The sequence below is a fragment of the Pollachius pollachius genome (genome assembly GCF_949987615.1).
Source record: "Pollachius pollachius genome assembly, chromosome: 9".
In the NCBI taxonomy this organism is placed as follows: Eukaryota; Metazoa; Chordata; class Actinopteri; order Gadiformes; family Gadidae; genus Pollachius; species Pollachius pollachius.
The window spans coordinates 3,111,459-3,134,670 of NC_136942.1; the positions used below are offsets into that span (position 1 = coordinate 3,111,459).

At 41.1% G+C, this 23,212-nt stretch overlaps 1 protein-coding gene and 1 pseudogene across 2 annotated transcripts; both read left to right on the forward strand.

The window, feature by feature from the left end:
* Positions 1-803: 803 nt before the first annotated feature.
* Positions 804-16,515, forward strand: LOC307080138 (aerolysin-like protein; annotated as a pseudogene). The gene is made up of 6 exons: positions 804-1,032; positions 4,413-4,894; positions 5,536-5,997; positions 6,467-6,518; positions 16,050-16,309; positions 16,504-16,515. The product of its transcript is annotated as an aerolysin-like protein (transcript).
* Positions 16,516-19,352: 2,837 nt separating this feature from the next.
* Positions 19,353-20,964, forward strand: LOC307081024 (aerolysin-like protein; the record flags this gene model as incomplete). Its single annotated transcript, XM_079744035.1, has 2 exons — positions 19,353-19,835; positions 20,494-20,964. The coding sequence occupies 2 exons, from the start codon at positions 19,353-19,355 to the stop codon at positions 20,962-20,964; spliced, it is 954 nt and encodes a 317-aa protein (XP_079600161.1).
* Positions 20,965-23,212: the final 2,248 nt, after the last annotated feature.

Sequence of the window (23,212 nt, forward strand, 5' to 3'; positions counted from 1 at the left end):
CTCTGTGAAATTAATTCACAAGGGCTAACATGATCGCTATTATTCAATAGCAATCAAAATGTTGATTTACATAACATGTTTTTGCAGGTCACAGCTTTACCTTGACCTTTTACGTGTGTGCATGTCAGGATATTTTTCAAAGTGCAGCCTAAGTTTGACGTCTGTGCATCCTGACCCTTGGACCCTGCATGCGGCAGCACACAAGATAGGAACAGAGTGAACCTACTCCCTGGCGCCGTGTCAAAACCTCATTTCCACTGTTAATATATTTATATGATATATAGGCCTAATAGTTCATAGTTTGCCATACAATTTAGGGTTAATTTCTTCCATAATGACACCCAACTCTACATCAAAACAAACCCAAACCCCACTGCAGCCCTATCCACACTCTCCGCCTGCCTGGAGGAGATAAAGCCGTGGATGACGGCTAACTTCCTGCAACTCAATAGCTCAAAAACGGAAGCCATTCTTGTTGGCACTCCACACCAGACCCACTATCACCAGCATCACCTTCTCTGGCCACGACATCCACCTCTCATCCTCAGTCACTAACCTTGGTGTCAGAATGGACCCTCACCTGACCTTTGAGGCCCAAATTAAACATCTTTGCAAAACCTCCTTCTTCCACCTCAGAAACATTGCAAAACTCCGCCCCATACTCACTCTCCCCGATGCCGAAAAATCTTGGCCACGCCTTTGTCTCCTACAAGCTGAACTACTGCAACGCACTCCTCATTGGGATCCCCAGCAAGAACATCCATTAGCTGAAGTACATCCAGAATTGTGCTGCCAGGATCCTGATGGGGGTGCGGAAGTACCACCACATCACACCCATCCTCAAATCCCTCCACTGGCTTCCTGTCCAGTACAGGATCAAATTCAAGGTTTACCTTCTGTCCCACCAGTGCCTCCATGGCACTGTTCCCCTATACCTCAAAGAACTCATCACTCTCCATTCCTCCTCACGCCATCTCCGCTCTGGACAGGCCAACCTCCTCCAGCTTCTGAGGACAAGGCTCCGAACTATGGGTGATCGCGCCTTCTGCTCAGCTGCACCCAGGGCTAAACTGCTATTTTAAATGTTGTCTCTGTTTTTCTTTTTATGCACGTTTTAAAGTATTTTATGTTGTTTTATCCTTTTTCATGTGCATTGTATCACTTTGAGGTCATTGAGTTGATGTAAAATGCGTTATAAATAAAATGTATTATTTATTTGTATTATTATGGCGCGTTCAGATTGCTGGGAATTATGGGAAACGACACTGTGAACTACACCTCAGGACGCTCTGATGATTCTACTTTTTTTCTACCCTGTTAATCCAGAGTGCTCGCGAGAGCACAATTTGAATTTTCTCAGCGAGCCACGCTGGGAATTAGCAATATACTCAAGGCGCGTTCATGGTCCTGGTAATAACAAGACTCCTCGTCAGTGATGACGCTCATGCTTACACGTGTTCCCGACGGCGACCGTTCATGTGCACTGCGTCCGGAATCTAAAAGTTCTTCACAGCAGGTTTTTTTTATCCAATAAAAACCAGTCAGACCTCAACAGTACTTAGTAGGATCAGTTTCAAGTTTGAACGCCTTTATTTCCTTGTAGCCTATCATCTACTATCCTGTTTTTTTTCTTTGTGAGAAGCACATTGTATTGGAAGGCTACACTTGCCCTTATCTAGAGCTGGTTTACCAGTACACACTGTTGAACAAGGATCAAAGACAATGCCAACAAACGGTTACAACGTCAATCAATAGTAAAGTGTGCGATATGATGGCTGATTCTTTTATATTGAGTAAAACGTTCATGTTCCACCATGTTCATGCATGTCACTAGTAAACCATACGTTTCCAACTGGGGAACTCTGTTATCAAAATCTGGCCCAAGTGTCCGAACGGACAATATACGCACATGCCCTTAATCGTCCAGGCGTCATTTATTCTTTTACCTAATTAATGTAATTAAATATTACGTCTGTAAGCCTATTATGTCTGTTTTTATGTCCGGGAAAAATGCTGTCACTGGTCGTTGCTAAACATTTTATAAAAGGCCACGATACAACCTAGAACAGCATAGGCTGGAATCAATGCGGACATCACACAAATGTCTTATACTGCCATGATATAGCCTATTACTATTTCAATCATTTCTGAAAAGAAATGTGCGACAGAACTGTCAGCAACTCTTCAAATTATTCTCTGTAGAAAGGCATCTGGAGAGCACAAGCCTCTGCAAAGTTAGTCATTGCTGGTGTGGCATGATTCGCTCATCTTCTCAATAAAAATTCAGATTCAGATAACTTTAACTATCCCAGAAGTGGACAATTCAGTTTGCAGTTTTCAGTCATGAATAAATAAACACAATAAATAGAAATATAGTTCTATACATCCACTATTTATCCAATTGGCGCGTTGCCACCGGCGGGTGCGGCTCTGCAAAAGGGCAAAAGGCTTGGCAAAAAGGTTGTGGGCGTTTCCGAATACCATCGACATTATCTATAAAGACACTTCTCTTACCGTATAGGCCTACTGGTCACTTGGCAAGGACAGGAACACACTGATTGGTAAGAAGTTTATATGGCGTTGAAATACTTATCCTTGACTTTTAACTTTTTTAAAATTGGATTGTGGAAAGTGTATAGAAGTGTGTAAGTGTGCCGCAGTTTGAATAAATTACAAATAATACAGAGATATTTAGGGGGGGGGCGGGGGAGCGGGATAGCCAATGGGCCTCGGCAGACCACGTGATGAAGAGCTGCATTGTGGGTTTGTGAGGGGACACAGTAAAATTCTGTTATACTATATATATATATATATATATATATATATATATATATATATTCACTTCCAAGAATCTAAACTCTGTGACCCCGCAGACGCTTCGACGTAGTCATGAGCCTTGTGAGGATGTGTGTTGTGTGTCGCCTCGAAATATCCCAATGGGGACAGTGTCGTGGATTAAATATCCACGACACTGATTAAAAAAAAATAATTGATCACACATGTTGCAGTTTGCATTTGCAAACTCCATGTTATTTCCCCTAGACGTTTGACTGAGCCGGAAACGGGACTAGTCTAGTGAGGTCTGCGTGGAGAGGAGGGGCAGACCAATCAAATGTCAGTCTGTAGGTAATGCATTTTAGTGTGTGAACGAGTGAGGGAGGGGAAAAGAGAGCAGCACGGACAGGGAAACAACCATATAGATAAAAAATATCTCAATTTGTGGCTATAAGCCCCAATACACTTATAGCCATTTACTTGTGTTATTCCAATCATTCCCTCTCTTAAAAAGTTACATTGTGAATTAAACAAATCAATAATCAGGCCTAAATACACACTTTAACATCAATTTACAAACCTATGTATGCACAATGTGTGTTTTACTTTAACCACACTCAACCATCGTCTCATGGCGCACTCTTGTGGACATGGCGGAATAGTGCACTGCATGATCATATCACTGTATATTTTTACTGCCATGCGAGCCGCAAATAGAGGCTTGGCGAGTCGCATGGGGCTCGCGAGCGGCGCATTGAGTAATATTGTTCTAGACTAATACTATGAGACTCATGAAAACGCCCTCAGCTGATGAGGGCGTCATTAGCACACACACTACTGTATATAGTTCACTATATCATAGGCACTCAGTGCCTATATAGTGTTTATGATATAGTGAACTATATAGGGAACGAACAAGCGAGAATTCAGAACTTCCGTAAAGATGGAAAGAAATGGGCAGATTCGGAGTTCGCGGTTCAATAGATCATCAGTGAAACAGCGTTGCGACACAAATGATACCTCTAGCTTAATGTAGTAAGCTAGAGAGCCAGCTACAACCTTGTTTTCACCCAAACGAGCCGTCTTTAGCGAACGGTGAATTGCATGGCTTCTATCAGCTGTTTTAGTTTTGAAAATGATATCTCTTCTTATTTTTGAGGATTTTTTATTTAGCAACAATTTCAATAGCATCGCCATATTTGACTCTATAGCCCCAAAACTTGTTCCATAGGCATGGCCTCTATATGGTATTACTACAACCTTTAGTTTTGACAGTTAACGCCAAAAGCCCAAAACACGCGTCGATTTTTGACAAACTCGGAGTGAGACTGTGTTGGACAATCTGTCACCCTTAAAAAATAATTATTAAGGCAATTGGTGAGTAAATAAATAACATTTCATTATTGTGAAAGGTAATGTCGTGACAAATATTTCATAATAATGATCCACACAAAAAAATACTTACAGCAAAGTATTATTTTATATGTATACACCGCCAGCTTTGGTTGTCCATACGTTTTCTGCCTTGAATCTTTTTCTTCGATTTCCTTTTACAGCTCGAAATGTCTGTTTCTTTTGTCAAGCATTTGGAGGATGAATGAATATATTGATGTACATTTATGTTTCAGGTTATTAAGCGACTACACTGCATTTCATCGGTGGAAATGGAGGCCATTCATTTGCTTTCAACGGCTTCCACAATGGTGCCACCCTCAAGAAGATTGGAGTGGCATAGGACAGCTGGCAGATCAAAGCTGTGCGGGCAGAACTGACCGATGGGCGTGTGGAGACCTTTGGACAGTCGCACACTTTTCACAAAGAGTTTACGTTCAGCCCGAACGAGCGCATCACCAAGCTGTCCCAGTGGGGAAATGGTATCGGGACACGTCTGGGTGGCATCAGGTTCTGGACGAATCTTGGATGCGAGTTCTCAGCGATCATGACTAGCTGGCCGTTGGTCACCGAGTACTCTATCAATGTGGGGTCTGGAGTCTGCCTGGGGTTGGAGGGGAGGGCTGGCTCAGACATCGACTCTGTGGGATTCCACTTCATCAATGCCATCCAGTCGTCCGTGCTAACTGACATGACCTATCCCACCCTGGCCATGTACACACCCCAGGTGAGTGCTGCTATGTGTGGAAGACCTGAGTCCGAATATGGCAGGATAAGTGGGTCAATACATTTCAATTAACAAGTGTTTCTTTATTAACTCCGAAAAGCAATTGAAATGGGATTATTTTCCTGCATGAATAGCACCTGTTTTTGTAGAAGGTTGTGTCCAGGACAGAAATTGGTACGTATTTTTCCTCTTTCCTATCACTAACAAAAGCATGTGTTATACCTATCTTTCATAGGGCAGATTTTTCTTGCATATAATCAATCAAATGTATTTTATAAAGCCCTATTTATATCAAGAGTTGTCACAAGGTGTTTGTTTTTTAAGGAGAATGAACAAAGATTTGTTCTGATCAAATGCTTGTTGGCCCACTTTGCGTTCCATAAAGGACAACTTGATGAGTGCTGTCCACCGTTTAAACATTATCATTTGATATGGGGTGGACAGTTATGTCTTTTGTTAATTACATTAGGTCAATAAAATAGTGTCAGCATGTATATCTTTTGAATTTCTCCCCCGGGGGATTAATAAAGTGTTAAAGTCTAAACGTTAGACTAAATAAATAAGTTTATATTTTCTGTACTGGTTATTAAGTATTATTTTGTGTGTTGCCTGAACAATATGCATAGTTTTTGTGTTTGTAGGTAAACAAAGAACACATAAAATCTGTGTCTTATCACAATAGCAGTACTGCGGCTCAAGAGCATAAATGTGTGTACAGCAGATCTGTGACCAAGTCTACCACCTGGAGCAACACCATTAAGATTGAGTCCACCATCAGCATGTCTGTTAAAGCAGGGATCCCGGGAGTGTTGGAGGTGACTGGTGGGTTTAGCGTGACCGCGGGAGCGGAGCAGACCTCCTCAATGACTTCCTCACAGACCATAACCGAATCAGATGAGGTCAATGTGACGGTCCCGGCAGGAAAGACCATGACAGTTGAGGTATCAGTGGGCCGAGCAGTCATCAACGTCCCCTACTCGGCCACAGTGAAGATCAGATGCCTGAATGGCAGCGAACTGCACTTCCAATCCAGGGGCAACTACAATGGTATGGCTTACACTGCAGTGGATGTAAAAGTCACTGAGTCCGATAAAGTTATGAATGTTGAATAAGATGCATCAACATCTTACTGTGCACAGTTTTAATATTGATTGCATAACATTGGTTTGATTTCTAATGCAGAGTGACTGCCACAGATAAATAAATCATCATCATATACTTGCTTGTGTTTCCATGTCCATCCTTAGAGCTTGCAAAACTAAATAAGAAAATTAGTCTGTCTAGCTGATCCCATTATTTAACATTTCAGTTTGGTAAATGATCCTTTCAGTTCAAATATTCTATATGCTGTTAACAATTTAGTTTTCCAGTCCAACAGCCTTGAGCGATAATACATTTCTGCACACTTCCAATCATTTGCTTATTACTTCAAAAGTTGAGGTTTATGCTAAATGGCTTCAGTACACAAAGATAATTCATAACAATTGTTCCAAAGATACAGTATATTGCTAACAGAAAAACAGATAAAGGCACACCTTTATAGGACAAAACATGTTGGTTCTCTAACCTAAGGTGACCTCTGCCCCTAATACACGGAAGGAGTTCACAGCAAGTGTTCATCGAGGTAGGGGAGATTTCAATATTTAATATTTGAAAAACGTTATACTTTAATCTTTGTCCACTTTGGGGTACGTTTTGTGTAATCGTAAGTCCAGTGATATCTTCAATATTGACGTAATAATTACAGTATCAATAAAGATACATGAATAAATCAATAAACATTTGTGGACAAAAAAAAAATCCTGTAATCGTTTTGTTAAACAATTTTTATCATCATTTTTGACTCATCAAAGTAGCCACCTTTTGCAGACATAACAGCTGAACACACTTCCGACAATGGAAATCAAATATTGTTTGCGAAGCTCTTCCCAACACTGTTGTAGATGTTCCCACAAATGTGTTGCACTTGTAGGTTGCTTTGTTTTCACCCTTCAGCCCAGTTCATCCCAAACTTAAACTTTAAGTTATAATAACTTTAAGAGCCCTATTTTAGCAGTCTGAAACGCAAGTGTGAAACGCGTAAAAGCAAGTATCTTCGTGGGCAGTTCTCTGCAGCTGTTGCTTTTATACCGGCAGATAAATGACTCTTGCGCCCGACGCAAATCTGAAATGGCTTGGTCTGAAGTAGCTTAATTACAATAGGTGTGTTTTGGGCGTAACATGCAATAAACCAATGAGTGCCGTCTTCCATCTCCTTAAAGAGCCAGTGCATTTGAACTTGACGAGTTGATATTTTGACAGTCTCAGTTCTGAGTGCACCCCAGGTTACCCTTGGTTCCCTTCATCAATATGGGAAAAGCTCCTGAGAACTTCTTGGGGTCTTTCTCTCTCTCTTGGATCGCCGTAATTGTAGTTCCTCCTGCAGCTCAATTGCAAAAGGGCTTGGACCTGCTTTACTGCCATCTTCTACCAGACTAACCTTCTCCCACTCTCTCTGCTCCCTGTCCTTGCCCTGACTGCCTTCCTCCCTGCTACTTATCTCACTTTTTTCCCTCTTTTATCCCTTACTCTTTCTCTCTTTCCCCCCTCCTTACGGCACTCCCTCTGTTAGGATAATCACTATCGCTTTCCCCCTCATTATCCCAGTCCTCACTGCTTCTTGTTTTATACCACTCCCTTTCCTAATCTCTTTGTAGCAATCCATATGTGTGGATGCTGCTTTCACTTTCTTCACTTCTGGATCTTTGCTGCTCCCGTCTATTTAAACTTCACCCTGATGTCTACTGTGCCTGTTACTAGTGGGTATAAACCTGTGTTGTAGGTTGGTGGTTGAGTCTTACTCACTTCCACCTCCTTGTCCAAACTATGTCCCTTACAGTCCTTTCTGTCTGCCTAAATAGCTCTCCTTCCTTTTTAAACATTGCCAAAACTATCCTTTCTCTCTCCTTTTTTGCTAGGGCATTCTTCCCTGTATCGTTAGGCTTATAGTTTTTAATCATTACCTCCATTTCCCCACATAATACTTCAAAAGTTCCCTCCTTTGGCCATTTAGTGCCTGATCTAGCTGTTCTCTTCCCCCACTTTTCCGAGATCTCCTTTTTCTCGGCCCTACTTAACGCATGTTTGTTACCCAATATCTTTACTGCGGACGGCATGACTGTTTACCTACCTAGGCTGGTTCCCGGCTTACAACAATGTATAACTCTATTTCATGTCTTTTAGTTAATCATTTATTCTCCCACCACATTTTACTTGGCTCTTTTGAGCCTTTGACTAAAGAATACAATGAAAAACTTCTGACTCACCGGTCGTCTAACAAAAAAACCGCGGTTAACAATAAAACCCTCTGACTAGACCGCCCTCTGGGTAGGAGGCGGTATTCTCACAACTCTTGACTATTTACAACGACAAACACAGACTCCTGGCAACACCGGTTGTGTCTCAGGAACAAACAAAGGAAACAAGCTTATCAAAGCACTAAAGATAACAGCACTTAACGATATCCCAAACGACAGAAAAATACCACACTAAACGATATCCCAGGAAAACGTTAGAAATAAAATTCTGATATACACTGAAAAGGCTCAGAGTAACTGAAATAAAAAACCTATCTACACTTGTGGGCTAAGCTTAAATATGAACTAAAATACAAAAAAAAAAAAGGTCGGACGACACACTAGACAGAAGGTCTCTCTAAATCCCCAAGTTAAACAGAGTCCCTGACTTGGACTAGTTTGTCCACTTAACTCAGACTTTTAAAAGAAAGACCATACACTGAACATAAACCGACAAAAAAAACTTCACAAACAAGTAAAATCAACAAACTCACAGACCATTCATTAACCAAAACGAAATAATAATAATAATCAGGGACGGCTGGTATCAATGGGCTAGTGGGGCTAAGCCCTCCCTATATTTTAAAATAAACATGAGAACATTATTAAATTAATGAAAATATTAAAATATAATAATTACTAAAACTTAGAATTGGTTGATTTTGGTGCAACGGAGAAGCAACGGCACCAAATAATCAGAAAAACGCAGGAGATACATATAGATATGTTGTGTGGGCTTAGAAAAGTCAGCCCAAACAGTTCGTCTGGGCTGACTTTTCTAAGCCCACGATTAAGAAAATCAGCATCCAATCGGTGTCGTCCAATCGTGATTGACAGGTGTTATGACATACCCCCTTGATTTAGAGACCATTTGGGCTAAATGAACATAGCCCAGACCAACAGTGACAGTGACTCTCACTGGCGGGAGAAAAAAGTGAAGAAAACCCTGACCACAATGGCAAGCGACAACGAAGTGGACTATCTACTGACTCATCCGTTTTCGTTGATGTCTTTAGAAGAAAAAATACAAATAAAGAGACTGGGGGCACATCGGCAAAAAACAAAAGGACACGCGACAAAATCGTTCATTTTGCACCTCTTGGTTCGAAAGGAAAGACTGGCTAACGGCTAGCTTAGCTAGGAGCGCTCTCTTCTGTTTCGCTGTTCGGAGGAGACACAGCTTGGACCCAACAAGGGGTTGTGAATTTAAAACATGTGTCCTGTAAAATAAAGAAACATGAATGCAGTGCAACTCACATTGGAAACCGTGTGAAGCTTTCAATGTTGGGCAAAGTAAATATTGCCTATATTGTCAGCTGGATGACGGCCACCGCATCTCCGTACAGAGACACAACGAGCAGGTAAAGAAAAACAGACATTCACAATCTTCAGCGCACTTTTTCGGAGACATTGAAATTTACACAAATAGCAATGACAACCCCTATGACATTGGCAGAGTCAGAGAGGTGCTTCAGTACACTGAAGAGGATCAAAACATTTCTCCGAAGTACCATCGGACAAGATAGGCTTAACGCCCTAGCGATGCTGTCTGTTGAGCGGGACCTCATCCAAAAATCACCGGACTTCAATGACGGTGATTAACCTGTTTGCGACTCAGACAGCCCGTCGATGTGAGCTTCTCTTCAAATAAGGTAGGCCCAAGCTGCCCTCATATTGATTTTATTCGGGACATGATGCTTGCTTCATAATGTTTGTGATAAAAACAGTCGTTACAGTGCGAACACGTTTTGTTTGTGTGTGTGTGTGTGTGTGTGTGTGTGTGTGTGTGTGTGTGAGAAACTTTTGCCATCAGAACATGTTTGTAGCCTTCTTATCTAATTGTTTAAAGAGCATTATTAATTGCTGTAACTTGGTGCTGTATCTCTGGACTGTACCTCGGATGTGATTTTGGAAAATCATTTAGTTTCTCCATTGCCTGCTGTCTCCCTGCATCCTATTTGTTGTGATTCGAGGCCTGATATTGAATTTATTCGGGACATGATGCTTGCTTCATAATGTTTGTGATAAAAACAGTGCAGTTGGCAGTCGTTACAGTGCGAACAAGTCTAATGTAGTCTCTCTCTCTGTCTCTCTCTCTCTGTGCCCCACCCCCCCTTCCCGTGAGGATGGACACTGGGTTACAGCGGCCCTCACAACCCCACACCACCCCTTTCAAGTGTATATTATATATAGTTCTCTGCAAACCGATGGTGGCATCATGCCTTCAGTGTGTATATTGTATATAGTTCTCTGCAAACCTATGGTGGCATCATGCCTTCAGTGTGTATATTGTATATAGTTCTCTGCAAACCTATGGTGGCATCATGCCTTCAGTGTGTATATTGTATATAGTTCTCTGCAAACCTATGGTGGCATCATGCCTTCAGTGTGTATATTGTATATAGTTCTCTGCAAACCTATGGTGGCATCATGCTTTCTGCGTGTATTTTGTATATAGTTTTCTGCAAACCTAAGGTGGCATCATGCCTTCAGTGTGGCTTAAACAACCACACATAAAAGGTTGCACATATTATATTATATTTTATCGTATTTGTCTAAATGCATACTTGACTGTAGATAGATTTATGAGTGAAGTTACCAACACAATAGATTGGCTGTAACTCACCCATTTTAGAATCACATCCTCTCTTGTGTATAATTCCCAATTATTATTGATGTATTTGCACTTTTAATCTTGCTGAATTCTACAAGGCAGATAAATTAAGTTAAAACGTAGTTCCCCGGCTCCATTCGTCTTTGTAAGGAAATGTTCTCTTTTTTTTTTTTTTTCAATTGTTTTATTGATTTTCTGTTATCAAACAAAGAACAACACAGCACAGATCTTGTCAAGTTACAAAAGAGTAATGAGATATAAAGGTCACATAAATACATATTTGGATCATATAAGCATTGTTTACAGTGGAGTCATGCCAAAGGAAGAGACTATACAAACTATTTATTTGTGAAAACAAGGTGTGGGCGTCCTTTCTGCAAGAGCTCAGCAAGATCATTAGGAAGATAATCAAGAAAGGGTTGCCATACATCATAGAAAGCATTGGTGTTACCTTTTAAAACAGCACTAAGACGTTCCATAGGAAAAACACAAAATGTTTCTCTGTACCATTGTGTAACCGAGGGTGGCTTCTCCTGAATCCACTGGAACACAATACATCGTCTTACTAAAAGCAAAGTTTATACAATAAAATCAACTGTCCAGTGGGTAGAGGGAGCTGTGCCGTAGCTATACTCAGAAGGAAAGAAACTGGGTCCAACTTAATTTTTTTGTGAAAAATTGAACTAAGCTCCTTAGCAACGTTTTCCCAATATCTGGATATTAAAGGACATTGCCAAATACAGTGGTAGTAGGTTCCTATGTCTTTATTACACTTAAGACAGAGGGGGGAGAACTCAGGATTAATTTTGTGTAGAAATTGAGGAGTACGTTGTATTCTGTGTAATATTCTATATTGATTCTCCCTGAGTCTGTTGCATGTATATATTTTCTCAGCAGACATAAAAGCATTGGACCAGGCCTCTGTGCTAAGTTCAACCTCAAAGTCCTTTTCCCATAGATCCCTCGCTCTGTCAGAATTAGCAGAGTTAAAAGGCATTATTTTTTCATAAAAAAGAGAAATAAATTTCTTGTCATTGAGGGTATTCAAATTAAAATGAAGAAGGAAGCTTTCAATAGGACTCAACATTGGTTGATCATTCGGTAATTTAAGATTAGAATTTACAAAATGCCTCACTTGGAGAAAACCAAAGAAGTGGTTACGTGATACTTTGTACCTATTCTGAATTTGAGTAAATGACATGAAATTACCGTTTTCAAATAAATCAGAAACAAATCTTAGGTCCTTTGAGAACCAATCATCGAAAATAGTCACTCCAATGCCTGGGGGGAAAGCTTTGTTCCTAGTTAAAGGTTGTAACGCTGATGAAAACTCTTCGGCCGATGTGTTTATTGATGTCACGCCAAATCCTAAGTGTGTTAAGCATAATAAAGTTAGTTTTAACCTCTGCTGGAAGTTCACCTAAGGCAGTTGAGGTAAGGCTAAAAATAAATAGAGGGGTGCAACACCAAGCATCTACGGGGGGCTCCCCTTGATGTAGAAAATGTCTAAGCCAGCCTGATATTATACGGGCGTGACAAGCCCAATTGTAGTATAGAAAATTAGGGAATGCCTGACCCCCCCTGTCTATTGGTAATTGCAATAACTTCATCTTTATTCTAGCTTTCTTTCCGTGCCATATGAATTTAGACAACAATCGTTCAATATCCAAGATTACTTTCCTATTGATCTTTAATGGCAGCATCTGCATAGGGTACAATATCCTGGGAAGTACATTCATCTTAATTAAGCTTATTCTACCCATCCAGGACAATGGGAGATCAAACCACCTGTCAAGGTCACCTTTGATTTTTGTCAAGGCAACTTTGAAATTTAGTTTGTACAGCTCCTTAATATCTGCTGATACTTTGATGCCCAGGTAAGTAAAACCTGAGACCGACCACCTGAAAGGGAAATTTACAGGGGCCGCCCAGGGCCCAGAGCCACCTAATGGTAAGGCCTCTGACTTGTTGTAGTTAACTTTATACCCCGATATCTGGCCAAACTGATTAATGATTGATATTAAGGTAGGGATGGAGTTCTCAGGGTTTGTAATAAACAATAATATATCGTCAGCATAGAGTGAAATCCTGTATTCAATGTCTCCTAACTTGACACCAGAAAGACCCTGGTGGGTCCTTATAACTTCTGCAAGAGGCTCGAGGGCGAGTACAAATAATAAAGGCGAAAGGGGGCAGCCCTGACGCGTACCCCTGCACAAGGGGAAAGCATCAGACACTGAACCATTCACAAGGACCCTCGCAGCCGGAGATTTGTACAACACTCTGACCCACTCAACAAAGCCTGCACCCAAACCAAACCTGTGAAGAACATTGAATAGATACTCCCACCCCACCCGGTCGAACGCTTTTTCAGCATCCAGTGATACTGCAAGAACCTTGTTTTTTGTATTTTGTGCGAATTGAATAACATTTAGGAGCCGTCGGACATTGGAGTGAGAGTATCTACCCTTGATAAATCCTGTCTGGTCCTGCTTCACCAGAATGGGCAACACCTCCTCCAACCTCCTAGCCAGAAGCTTGGATAAAATTTTACAGTCAACCCCGAGCAAGCTTATTGGTCTATAAGATGCACAAAGATCAGGGGGTTTATCTTTCTTTAAAATGAGAGATATATGGGCGAGATTTAAAGTTGGTGGAAGTGAGCCCCCGTCAAATGACTCCATAAACATGTTAGTTAAAGGACCCACCACAAATCTTTCCATCTTTTTATAAAACTCGGGACCAAAACCGTCAGGACCTGGAGCCTTCCCACTTTGTAAGGATTTAATTGTATCCAGGACCTCTTGGGCCATAATCGGCCTACACATATCTATTCTGCTTTCCTCAGATAATGAAGGGAGTTTAATATTATCAAAAAACTTTTCCTTGGAACTGACATATTTTGACACTCAGATGAGTATAAATCTTGGTAGAATTCTTTCATTATTTTACTGATCATTTTGGTTTCAAAGTGTTGTTCACCCCTCCTGTCTCTGAGCGAGGGTATTGCATAGAACCCTGCCTTGCCCTGGGCTAGTCTAGCAAGTAGCCGGCCAGGTTTGTTACCGGATTCAAACAGTCTATGCCTGGCATAAAATATTGCTGAATCTGCTTTTTGAGTTAGAAGTTGGTCTAAAGCAGATCTGGCTGCTTCCAATTTCTTCAACACAGAAGTGGAGGAAGAAGCTTTAAATTCTCTGTCTAAGCTGACAATATCTCGCTCAAGCTCTAACTGTTTCACTAATGTAGTCTTCCTTTTTGCGGCCGTGTAAGAAATGATGGACCCTCTAAGAAATGCCTTGCCTGTTTCCCATAGAGTAGACGCAGAAACCTCAGGTACGTAATTTGTGGAAATAAAGAGTTCCAATTGATTTTCTAAATAAGTCACAAATGCAGGGTTGCTAAGAAGAGACGTATACAGACGCCAGTGTCTAGAAAAAGGGTCATGGTAAGGTGGCATTACTTCAATATAGACTGATGAGTGGTCCGAGAGAACACATGTGTTAATGGAGCAAGCTCCGGTTCTATCTAGCAGTGGTCTAGAAACAAAGATATAATCAATTCTAGAAAAAGAATGGTGGGGACGAGAAAAAAAAGTGAAATCTTTTCCTCGTGGATTAGTGATTCTCCATGCGTCAAAAAGGCCAATATATGAACACACAAAACAAACAAAAACAAAAAGCTACCCACTGGGTAGTGCTATAGGAGCACATGCTGCTAAAATTTGTTTCCACTTCTGGAGCAAGATAAAAAAATAAAAAAGCTCCATATCCCACCCCCGCCCCCACAACAAAAGGTTTTTACCTGCCTATTGTCATTCCAGCCACATATCAATATAAGGTATCAAAGTATGTTAATAATGAACAGAGAGAGCCCCTCCTTAAATATTAACCTACAAGAGTGAGCATAATGAGATCACTTAATAATAACCACACAAACCTTGAACGTATTAATTGCACATAGTAAAGCCATGTCACCATTTGTGCCTTTAAAGTAGCTTGTGAAAGTGGCCTCTCAAAATACAATAACTGCTGTTATAATAATAATTAAAACGAAAACAAAACAAAACTTACGTAGACCTTAATGATATGTGTCCATGTAGTCTCCCAGATCAAGCATGATAAAAGTCATACTTCAGGGGTCTCCTGTCCGGCTTTACTGCAGCGTGTTGAGAAAGTTTTCTGCATCTCTTCGTGATTCAAACTTGTGATCTTTGCCGTTGTGGTTCACAGCCAGTGTAGCCGGGAAGCGCATGTTAAAGCGGATGCCTCTCTCGATCAGAGCCTGGCACACAACGTTGAAGGCTCGTCTTCTCTCCCGAACCGCAGACGATAAATCCTGATGAATGAAGATCCGCTGCCCGTCATGTTCCAGATTAGGCCTCGCTCTCAATGCGGCCATTATCCTCGCTTTATCCCTGGAGTTGTGCAGTTTAATAATCACCGGGCGGGGACGCACACCTCGCGGCCCCAAGCTCCGGTGCGCCCGGTCAATTTTGATACGGCTTTTAACGCTGGGAGTCGCTTCCAAGCCAAGCACGGAAGGCAGCCAAGCTTCAAAGAAGTGAATAGGGTTTTTTCCCTCGGTGCTCTCTTTCAGATTGAGAACACGAATGTTATCCCGCCTACTGCGGTTCTCCATATCATCCATGCCGTCAGCCATAAGCTTAATTTTCTTCTCTGCTTCAGCGAGCCTCCCCTGTAGACCGGTCACTGTGTCCTCCACATCCGACACTCTCTGCTTGGCATCGGTGATGCGTTTTGAATGGCTTTCCAGCGTAGTGGATATTTTTTCCAAAGTCTCCGTGAATTTGGAAAGTTTTTCTTCCATCATGTCGCCAAAGTTTTGAGTTACCTCGCGAATCAGAGCTGCGGTGTTCACCGTCGGGGAGGGCTCCTCTCCATCTGCTCCTCCGAAGCGGAAAGATAATGGCGAAACCGTTTTTTGGCTAGCAGTTGCAGCATTAGCCATTCCTCGTTTGTTGATTTTCGTCTGTTTCGACATTACTTGTTGTCAAAATTGTACTTTTTCTGCTTGCCGCTAGTTCTTACACTACTGAGTTAATGCAATTAGAAACTGGGAGCGATAACTTGAAATAAAATATATTTAAAGACAAGTGGGAGCGGGAGCTCAGTGGAAACACGTCTTCTAGCCAGACATCTTCACGTGACCCCCCCCCCGTGTTGTTTAATGTTGGTAAACAAAGAATATATAAAATCGCTGTTATATCAAAACGGCACTACTGCGGATCAAGAGGAGAAATTTACGTACAGCAGATCTGTGACCAAGTCTACCACCTGGAGCAACACCGTTAAGATTGAGTCCACCGTCAGCATGTCTGTTAAAGCAGGGATCCCGGAAGTGGGGGAGGTGACTGGTGGGTTTAGCGTGACCGTGGGAGCGGAGCATACCTCCTCAATGACCTCCTCGCAGACCATAACCGAATCAGATGAGGTCAATGTGAAGGTCCCAGCAGAAAATTTAAGATTAACCACTTATTAATGCTAAAACTGAGAGGGACTTACCTTATCAGTGAAGCTTCTTCCTCCTCTGTCTTCACTTGGCGGCAAATGGCAGAATATCTGCTGCTGGTTGACAGTTAAAAGTTGCGGGACCTCCCACAATACAGTGCGTTAATGTAATTTTCTGTGTTTTCACAGGGAATGGTCTGAATACAGTATTTTACTGTCGAAAAAGTACAGTAACATGTTGTGAAATCCTTGTAATGCAAATATCACAGTAAATAACAGTGAAAAATCACAGTATTTGAAATCACAGTATTATATTGTGAACATCACAGTTAGCACCTGTGAAGTGATTTCACATTAATTTACTGTCAGATATTACAGTTAAATATTGTGAAACCCTGGTAATTATTTGCAGTGCACGTGTAGTCGTGTCCAAATATATATGCCTGTTAGTAGTTAGCTACAGACTTTACAAGTCTGGTATAAAATTCAGTCTTACTTTAAAATAGAACCAGATATATCAGGCTTTACACCGATTTGGGGAAACTGCAGATTTTCTCCGGGCAAAAATGACCTTGGCTTTAAATTGTGGGCAGAGAGAGGGATTAGTAAAGTTATGGATATGTATAATGAGAATGATCTGCTTTATAGCTTTGATGATTTGAAAACAATTTATAATATCCCTTCAAAACATTATATTTTGAAGGGAGCTATATTTTGACAGCACTCAAACAGTCCCCCTATAGACAACCTTTGTCTAGTCTCGAAAAGGCTGTTCTTGACCATCTTAAAGGACGTGGACAGGTCTCCTTGATATAAAAGATCCTTGTGAATGAATCTAAAGAATCATCAGATAAAAGTAGATTGGCCTGGTCTAGAGATTTGGATATAGAGATTGCTGAGGATGAATGGGAGAGAGTTTGCCATGATGCACAAACCCAGACTATTAACTCCAGATATAAACGATTAAAATTTAAATGGATCATGCGTACATACATAACTCCCTCTCTGTTACATCGCTTTGATGATAATAACCCAGATTTATGTATTCAATGTGGTCTTGAAGAGGGAATATTGTTTCACTGCATCTGGAGCTGCCCTAATATTACATGTTTTTGGGAAAAGGACTTTAAAAAAAAATTTCAGATGTGATTTTCACTGTGTTGCCTGTCCGCCCCCGCATTTTTCTCCTTTGAGTACTTCCAAAGATTTAAAGAAGTCAAGTCTGAACAAAAAAAATGTTATTCTTTGCTCCCTACTGGCTAAACCCTGCATAGCAGTCACATGGAAAAGTATGGAGACTCCGACAGTGAGTCATTGGCTCAAAAGTCTCTCCAACTGCTTTAGAAAAATTGACATATGCCTCCAAGGGGAAAACGAAATATTTCTTTGAAATGTGGGGACAATTCATGGGATTCCTTGAGAGCCACCAAGCCAGGGGTTTGCTTGATGCTTAGATGGCCTTTTCTGATGCCAGTGCAGTATTTCCGAGCATAACTTCTGTATAGAAAATACAGTGGACAATTTAGTTTGCAGTTCCCGTTAATGAATAAATGAACACAATAAATAGCAATATAGTTCTATACATCCACTATTTATCTTATTGGCGCGCTGCCACCGGCGGGTGTGGCTCTGCAAAAGGGCCAAAGGGCAAAAGGCTTGGCAAAAAGGTTGTGGGCGTTTCCGAATACCATCGACATTATCTATAAAAACACTTCTCTTACCGTATACTGGTCACTTGGCAAGGACAGGAACACACTGATTGGTAAGTAGTTTATATGCCGTTGAAAGACTTATCATTGACCTTAACTTTTTTTAAATTAGGTTTATTTATCATTTTTTATTAGGATTGTGGAAAGTGCATAGAAAGGTGTAAGTGTGCCGCAGTTTAAATAAATCACAAATAATACAGAGATATTTAGAGGGGGGGGGGGCTGGGTGCGGGATAGCCAATGGGCCGCGGCAGACCACCTAACGAAGAGCTGCATTGTGGGCTTGTGAGGGGACACGACAGTAAAGTTCTGTAACGCTCTTCCATTTATCTAAACTCTGTGACCCCGCAGACGCTTCGACGCAGTCGTGAACCTTGTGAAGATGTGCGTTGTGTGTCGCCTCGACGTATCGATTCACAGAGTAGTATAGCTAAACTTTGAAAGATGTGTCTCCTACACCCATAATGCGATATGATGTCACAACGGAATCCCCATAGGCCCACTTTCTAAAATGGTGATTAAAATTGACTTGATTGAATTTATATAAAAAATTAGAACATTAATCATTAATGAGTTAATGAGTTTTACATTTTAACATTTGAATTGATCACACATGGTGCAGTTTGCATTTGCAAACTCCATGTTATTTCCCTTAGACGTTTGAGTGTTTGAGCTGGAGACGGGACGAGTGAAGTCTATGCGTGGAGAGGAGGGGCAGACCAATCAAATGTCATTCTGTGTCGGCGCTGTCTGTTGTACTCCTTTTAATAGTATACATTTACATAAATATGTGCAATGGCAGCTGGTGAAAAAAATTCTAGGTGGGGCATAATGCTGCAATATACTGTATATACTTCATACAGTATATAAATATATATACTATAGACAGTATATATTGCAGAATGTCCATTTCCTTAATTTTATATGGGGCTTCAGACAATTTATTTCCTTTCCCATGACCCCCATTTCAAAAAATAATCTAATATCCTGGATAATTCAGAAATGCACCTGATAATCACCATTAAGAAATAATTATTAAGGCAAATGGTGAGTAATTAAATAACATTGCATTATTGAGAAAGGTTATGTTGTGACAAATATTTCATAATAATAATCCACTTAGTTTTACTTTCTTTTAAAGAAAAAAAAAACGTATTATAACGTATTCTTTTATATGTATACAACGCCAGCTTTGGTCGTCCATACGTTTTCTGCCTTGAATCTTGTTCTTTGATTTCCTTTTACAGCTCGAAATGTCTGCATCTTTTGTCGAGCATTTGGAGGATGCATGAATAAATTGATGTACATTTCTGTTTCAGGTTATTAAACATGGCGACTACACTGGAAGTCATCGGTGGACAGGGAGGCAGTACATTTAATTTCACTGGCCTTGACAATGGTGCCACCCTCAAGAAGATTGGAGTGGCAGTGGGCGGCTGGCAGATCAAAGCTGTGCGGGCAGAACTGACCGATGGCCGTGTGGCGACCTTTGGAAAAGCAGTCACTTTCACTGAGTTTACGTTCGAACTTGGCGAGCGCATCACCAAGCTGTCCCTGTGGGGGAACGGTGCCGGAACACGTCTGGGTGGCATCAGGTTCTGGACGAGCTCTAATCGCGAGTTCTTCCAGTACATGACTAGCTGGGGCCTGAAGACCGAGTACTCTATCGACGTGGGGTCTGGAGTCTGCCTGGGGTTGAAGGGGAGGGCTGGCTCAGACATCGACTCTATGGGATTCCTCTTCATCAATGCCATCAAGTCGTCTGTGCTAACCGACATGACCTATCCCAGCCTGGCTGTGTACACACCCCAGGTGAGTGCTGCTATTTGTAGAAGACCTGAGTCTGAGAATATGGCAGGATAAGTGGGCCAACGCATTTCAATTAACAAGTGTTTCTTTATTAACTCCGAAAAGCAATTGAAGTGGGATAATTTGTATGCATGAATAGCACCTTTTTGTCGTAGGTTGTGTCCAGGACAGAAATTGGCACGTATTCTTCCTCTTTTCTATCACTAACAAAAGCATGTCTTATACCTATCTTTCATAGGGCAGATTACCCTTATATATTAATCAAATGCATTTTATAAAGCCCTTTTTATATCAGCAGTTGTCACAAGGTGTTTTTTTTTTAAGGAGAATGAAGAAAGATTTGTTCCGATTAAATGCTTGTTGGCCCACTTTGCATTCCATAAAGGACAACTTGATGAGTGCTGTCCACCGTATTAACATTATCATTTGATATGGGGTTGACAGTTATGTCTTTTGTTTAATGACATTAGGTCAATAAAATAGTGTCAGCACTTATATCTTTCGAATTTCTTCCCCGTGGGATTAATAAAGTGTTAAAGTCTAAGACTAAATAGATCAGTTGATATTTTCTGTACTAGTATATTCTGTTCAAGCACTATCTTGTGTGTTGCCTGAACTATATACATATTTTTTGTTTTTCTGTCTGTGTTGTTTAATATAGGTAAAAAAAGAATATATAAAGTCGTTGACTTATCAAAACGACACTACTGCGGATCAAGCGGAGAAATTTACGTACAGCAGATCTGTGACCAAGTCTACCACCTGGAGCACCACCTTCAAGATTGAGTCCACCATCAGCATGTCTGTTACAGCAGGGATCCCGGAAGTGGCGGAGGTGACTGGTGGGTTTAGCGTGACCGTGGGAGCGGAGCAGACCTCCTCAATGACCTCCTCACAGACCATAACCGAATCAGATGAGGTCAATGTGAAGGTCCCAGCAGGAAAGACCGTGAAAGCAGAGGTATCAGTGGGACGAGCAGTCATCAACCTCCCCTACTCGGCCACAGTGAAGATCAGATGCCTGAATGGCAGCGAGCTGCACTTCAAATCCAGCGGCAACTACAATGGTGTGGCTTACACTGCAGTGGCTGTAAAAGTCACTGAGTCCGATAAAGTTAAGAATGTTGAATAAGATGCATCAACATCTTTCTGTGCTGCTTTAATATTGATTGCATAACATTGGTTTGATTGCTAATGCAGAGTGACTGCCACAGATAAATAAATCATCATATACTTGCTTGTGTTTCCATGTCCATCCTTAGAGCTTGTAAAACTAAATAAGTAAATGAGTCTGTCTAGCTGATCCCATTATTTAACATTTCAGTTTGGTAAATGATCCTTTCAGTTCAAATATTCTATATGCTGTTAACAATTTAGTTTTCCAGTCCAACAGCCTTGAGAGATAATACGTTTCTGCACACTTCCAGTCATTTGCTAATTACTTCAAAAGTTGAGGTTTATGCTAAATGGCTTCAGTACACAAAGATAATTCATAACAATTGTTCCAAAGATACAGTATATTGCTAACAGAAAAACAGATAAAGGCACACCTTTATAGGACAAAACATGTTGGTTCTCTAACCTAAGGTGACCTCTGCCCCTAATACACGGAAGGAGTTCACAGCAAGTGTTCATCGAGGTAGGGGAGATTTCAATATTTAATATTTGAAAAACGTTATACTTTAATCTTTGTCCACTTTGGGGTACGTTTTGTGTAATCGTAAGTCCAGTGATATCTTCAATATTGACGTAATAATTACAGTATCAATAAAGATACATGAATAAATCAATAAACATTTGTGGACAAAAAAAAAATCCTGTAATCGTTTTGTTAAACAATTTTTATCATCATTTTTGACTCATCAAAGTAGCCACCTTTTGCAGACATAACAGCTGAACACACTTCCGACAATGGAAATCAAATATTGTTTGGGAAGCTCTTCCCAACACTGTTGTAGATGTTCCCACAAATGTGTTGCACTTGTAGGTTGCTTTGTTTTCACCCTTCAGCCCAGTTCATCCCAAACTTAAACTTTAAGTTATAATAACTTTAAGAGCCCTATTTTAGCAGTCTGAAACGCAAGTGTGAAACGCGTAAAAGCAAGTATCTTCGTGGGCAGTTCTCTGCAGCTGTTGCTTTTATACCGGCAGATAAATGACTCTTGCGCCCGACGCAAATCTGAAATGGCTTGGTCTGAAGTAGCTTAATTACAATAGGTGTGTTTTGGGCGTAACATGGAATAAACCAATGAGTGCCGTCTTCCATCTCCTTAAAGAGCCAGTGCATTTGAACTTGACGAGTTGATATTTTGACAGTCTCAGTTCTGAGTGCACCCCAGGTTACCCTTGGTTCCCTTCATCAATATGGGAAAAGCTCCTGAGAACTTCTTGGGGTCTTTCTCTCTCTCTTGGATCGCCGTAATTGTAGTTCCTCCTGCAGCTCAATTGCAAAAGGGCTTGGACCTGCTTTACTGCCATCTTCTACCAGACTAACCTTCTCCCACTCTCTCTGCTCCCTGTCCTTGCCCTGACTGCCTTCCTCCCTGCTACTTATCTCACTTTTTTCCCTCTTTTATCCCTTACTCTTTCTCTCTTTCCCCCCTCCTTACTGCACTCCCTCTGTTAGGATAATCACTATCGCTTTCCCCCTCATTATCCCAGTCCTCACTGCTTCTTGTTTTATACCACTCCCTTTCCTAATCTCTTTGTAGCAATCCATATGTGTGGATGCTGCTTTCACTTTCTTCACTTCTGGATCTTTGCTGCTCCCGTCTATTTTAACTTCACCCTGATGTCTACTGTGCCTGTTACTAGTGGGTATAAACCTGTGTTGTAGGTTGGTGGTTGAGTCTTACTCACTTCCACCTCCTTGTCCAAACTATGTCCCTTACAGTCCTTTCTGTCTGCCTAAATAGCTCTCCTTCCTTTTTAAACATTGCCAAAACTATCCTTTCTCTCTCCTTTTTTGCTAGGGCATTCTTCCCTGTATCGTTAGGCTTATAGTTTTTAATCATTACCTCCATTTCCCCACATAATACTTCAAAAGTTCCCTCCTTTGGCCATTTAGTGCCTGATCTAGCTGTTCTCTTCCCCCACCTTTCCGAGATCTCCTTTTTCTCGGCCCTACTTAACGCATGTTTGTTACCCAATATCTTTACTGCGGATGGCATGACTGTTTACCTACCTAGGCTGGTTTCCCGGCTTACAACTATGTATAACTCTATTTCATGTATTTTAGTTAATCATTTATTCTCCCACCACATTTTACTTGGCTCTTTTGAGCCTTTGACTAAAGAAGACAAAGAAAAATTTCTGACTCACCGGTCGTCTGCCAAAAGAGGCGGTTAACAATAAAACCCTCTGACTAGACCGCCCTCTGG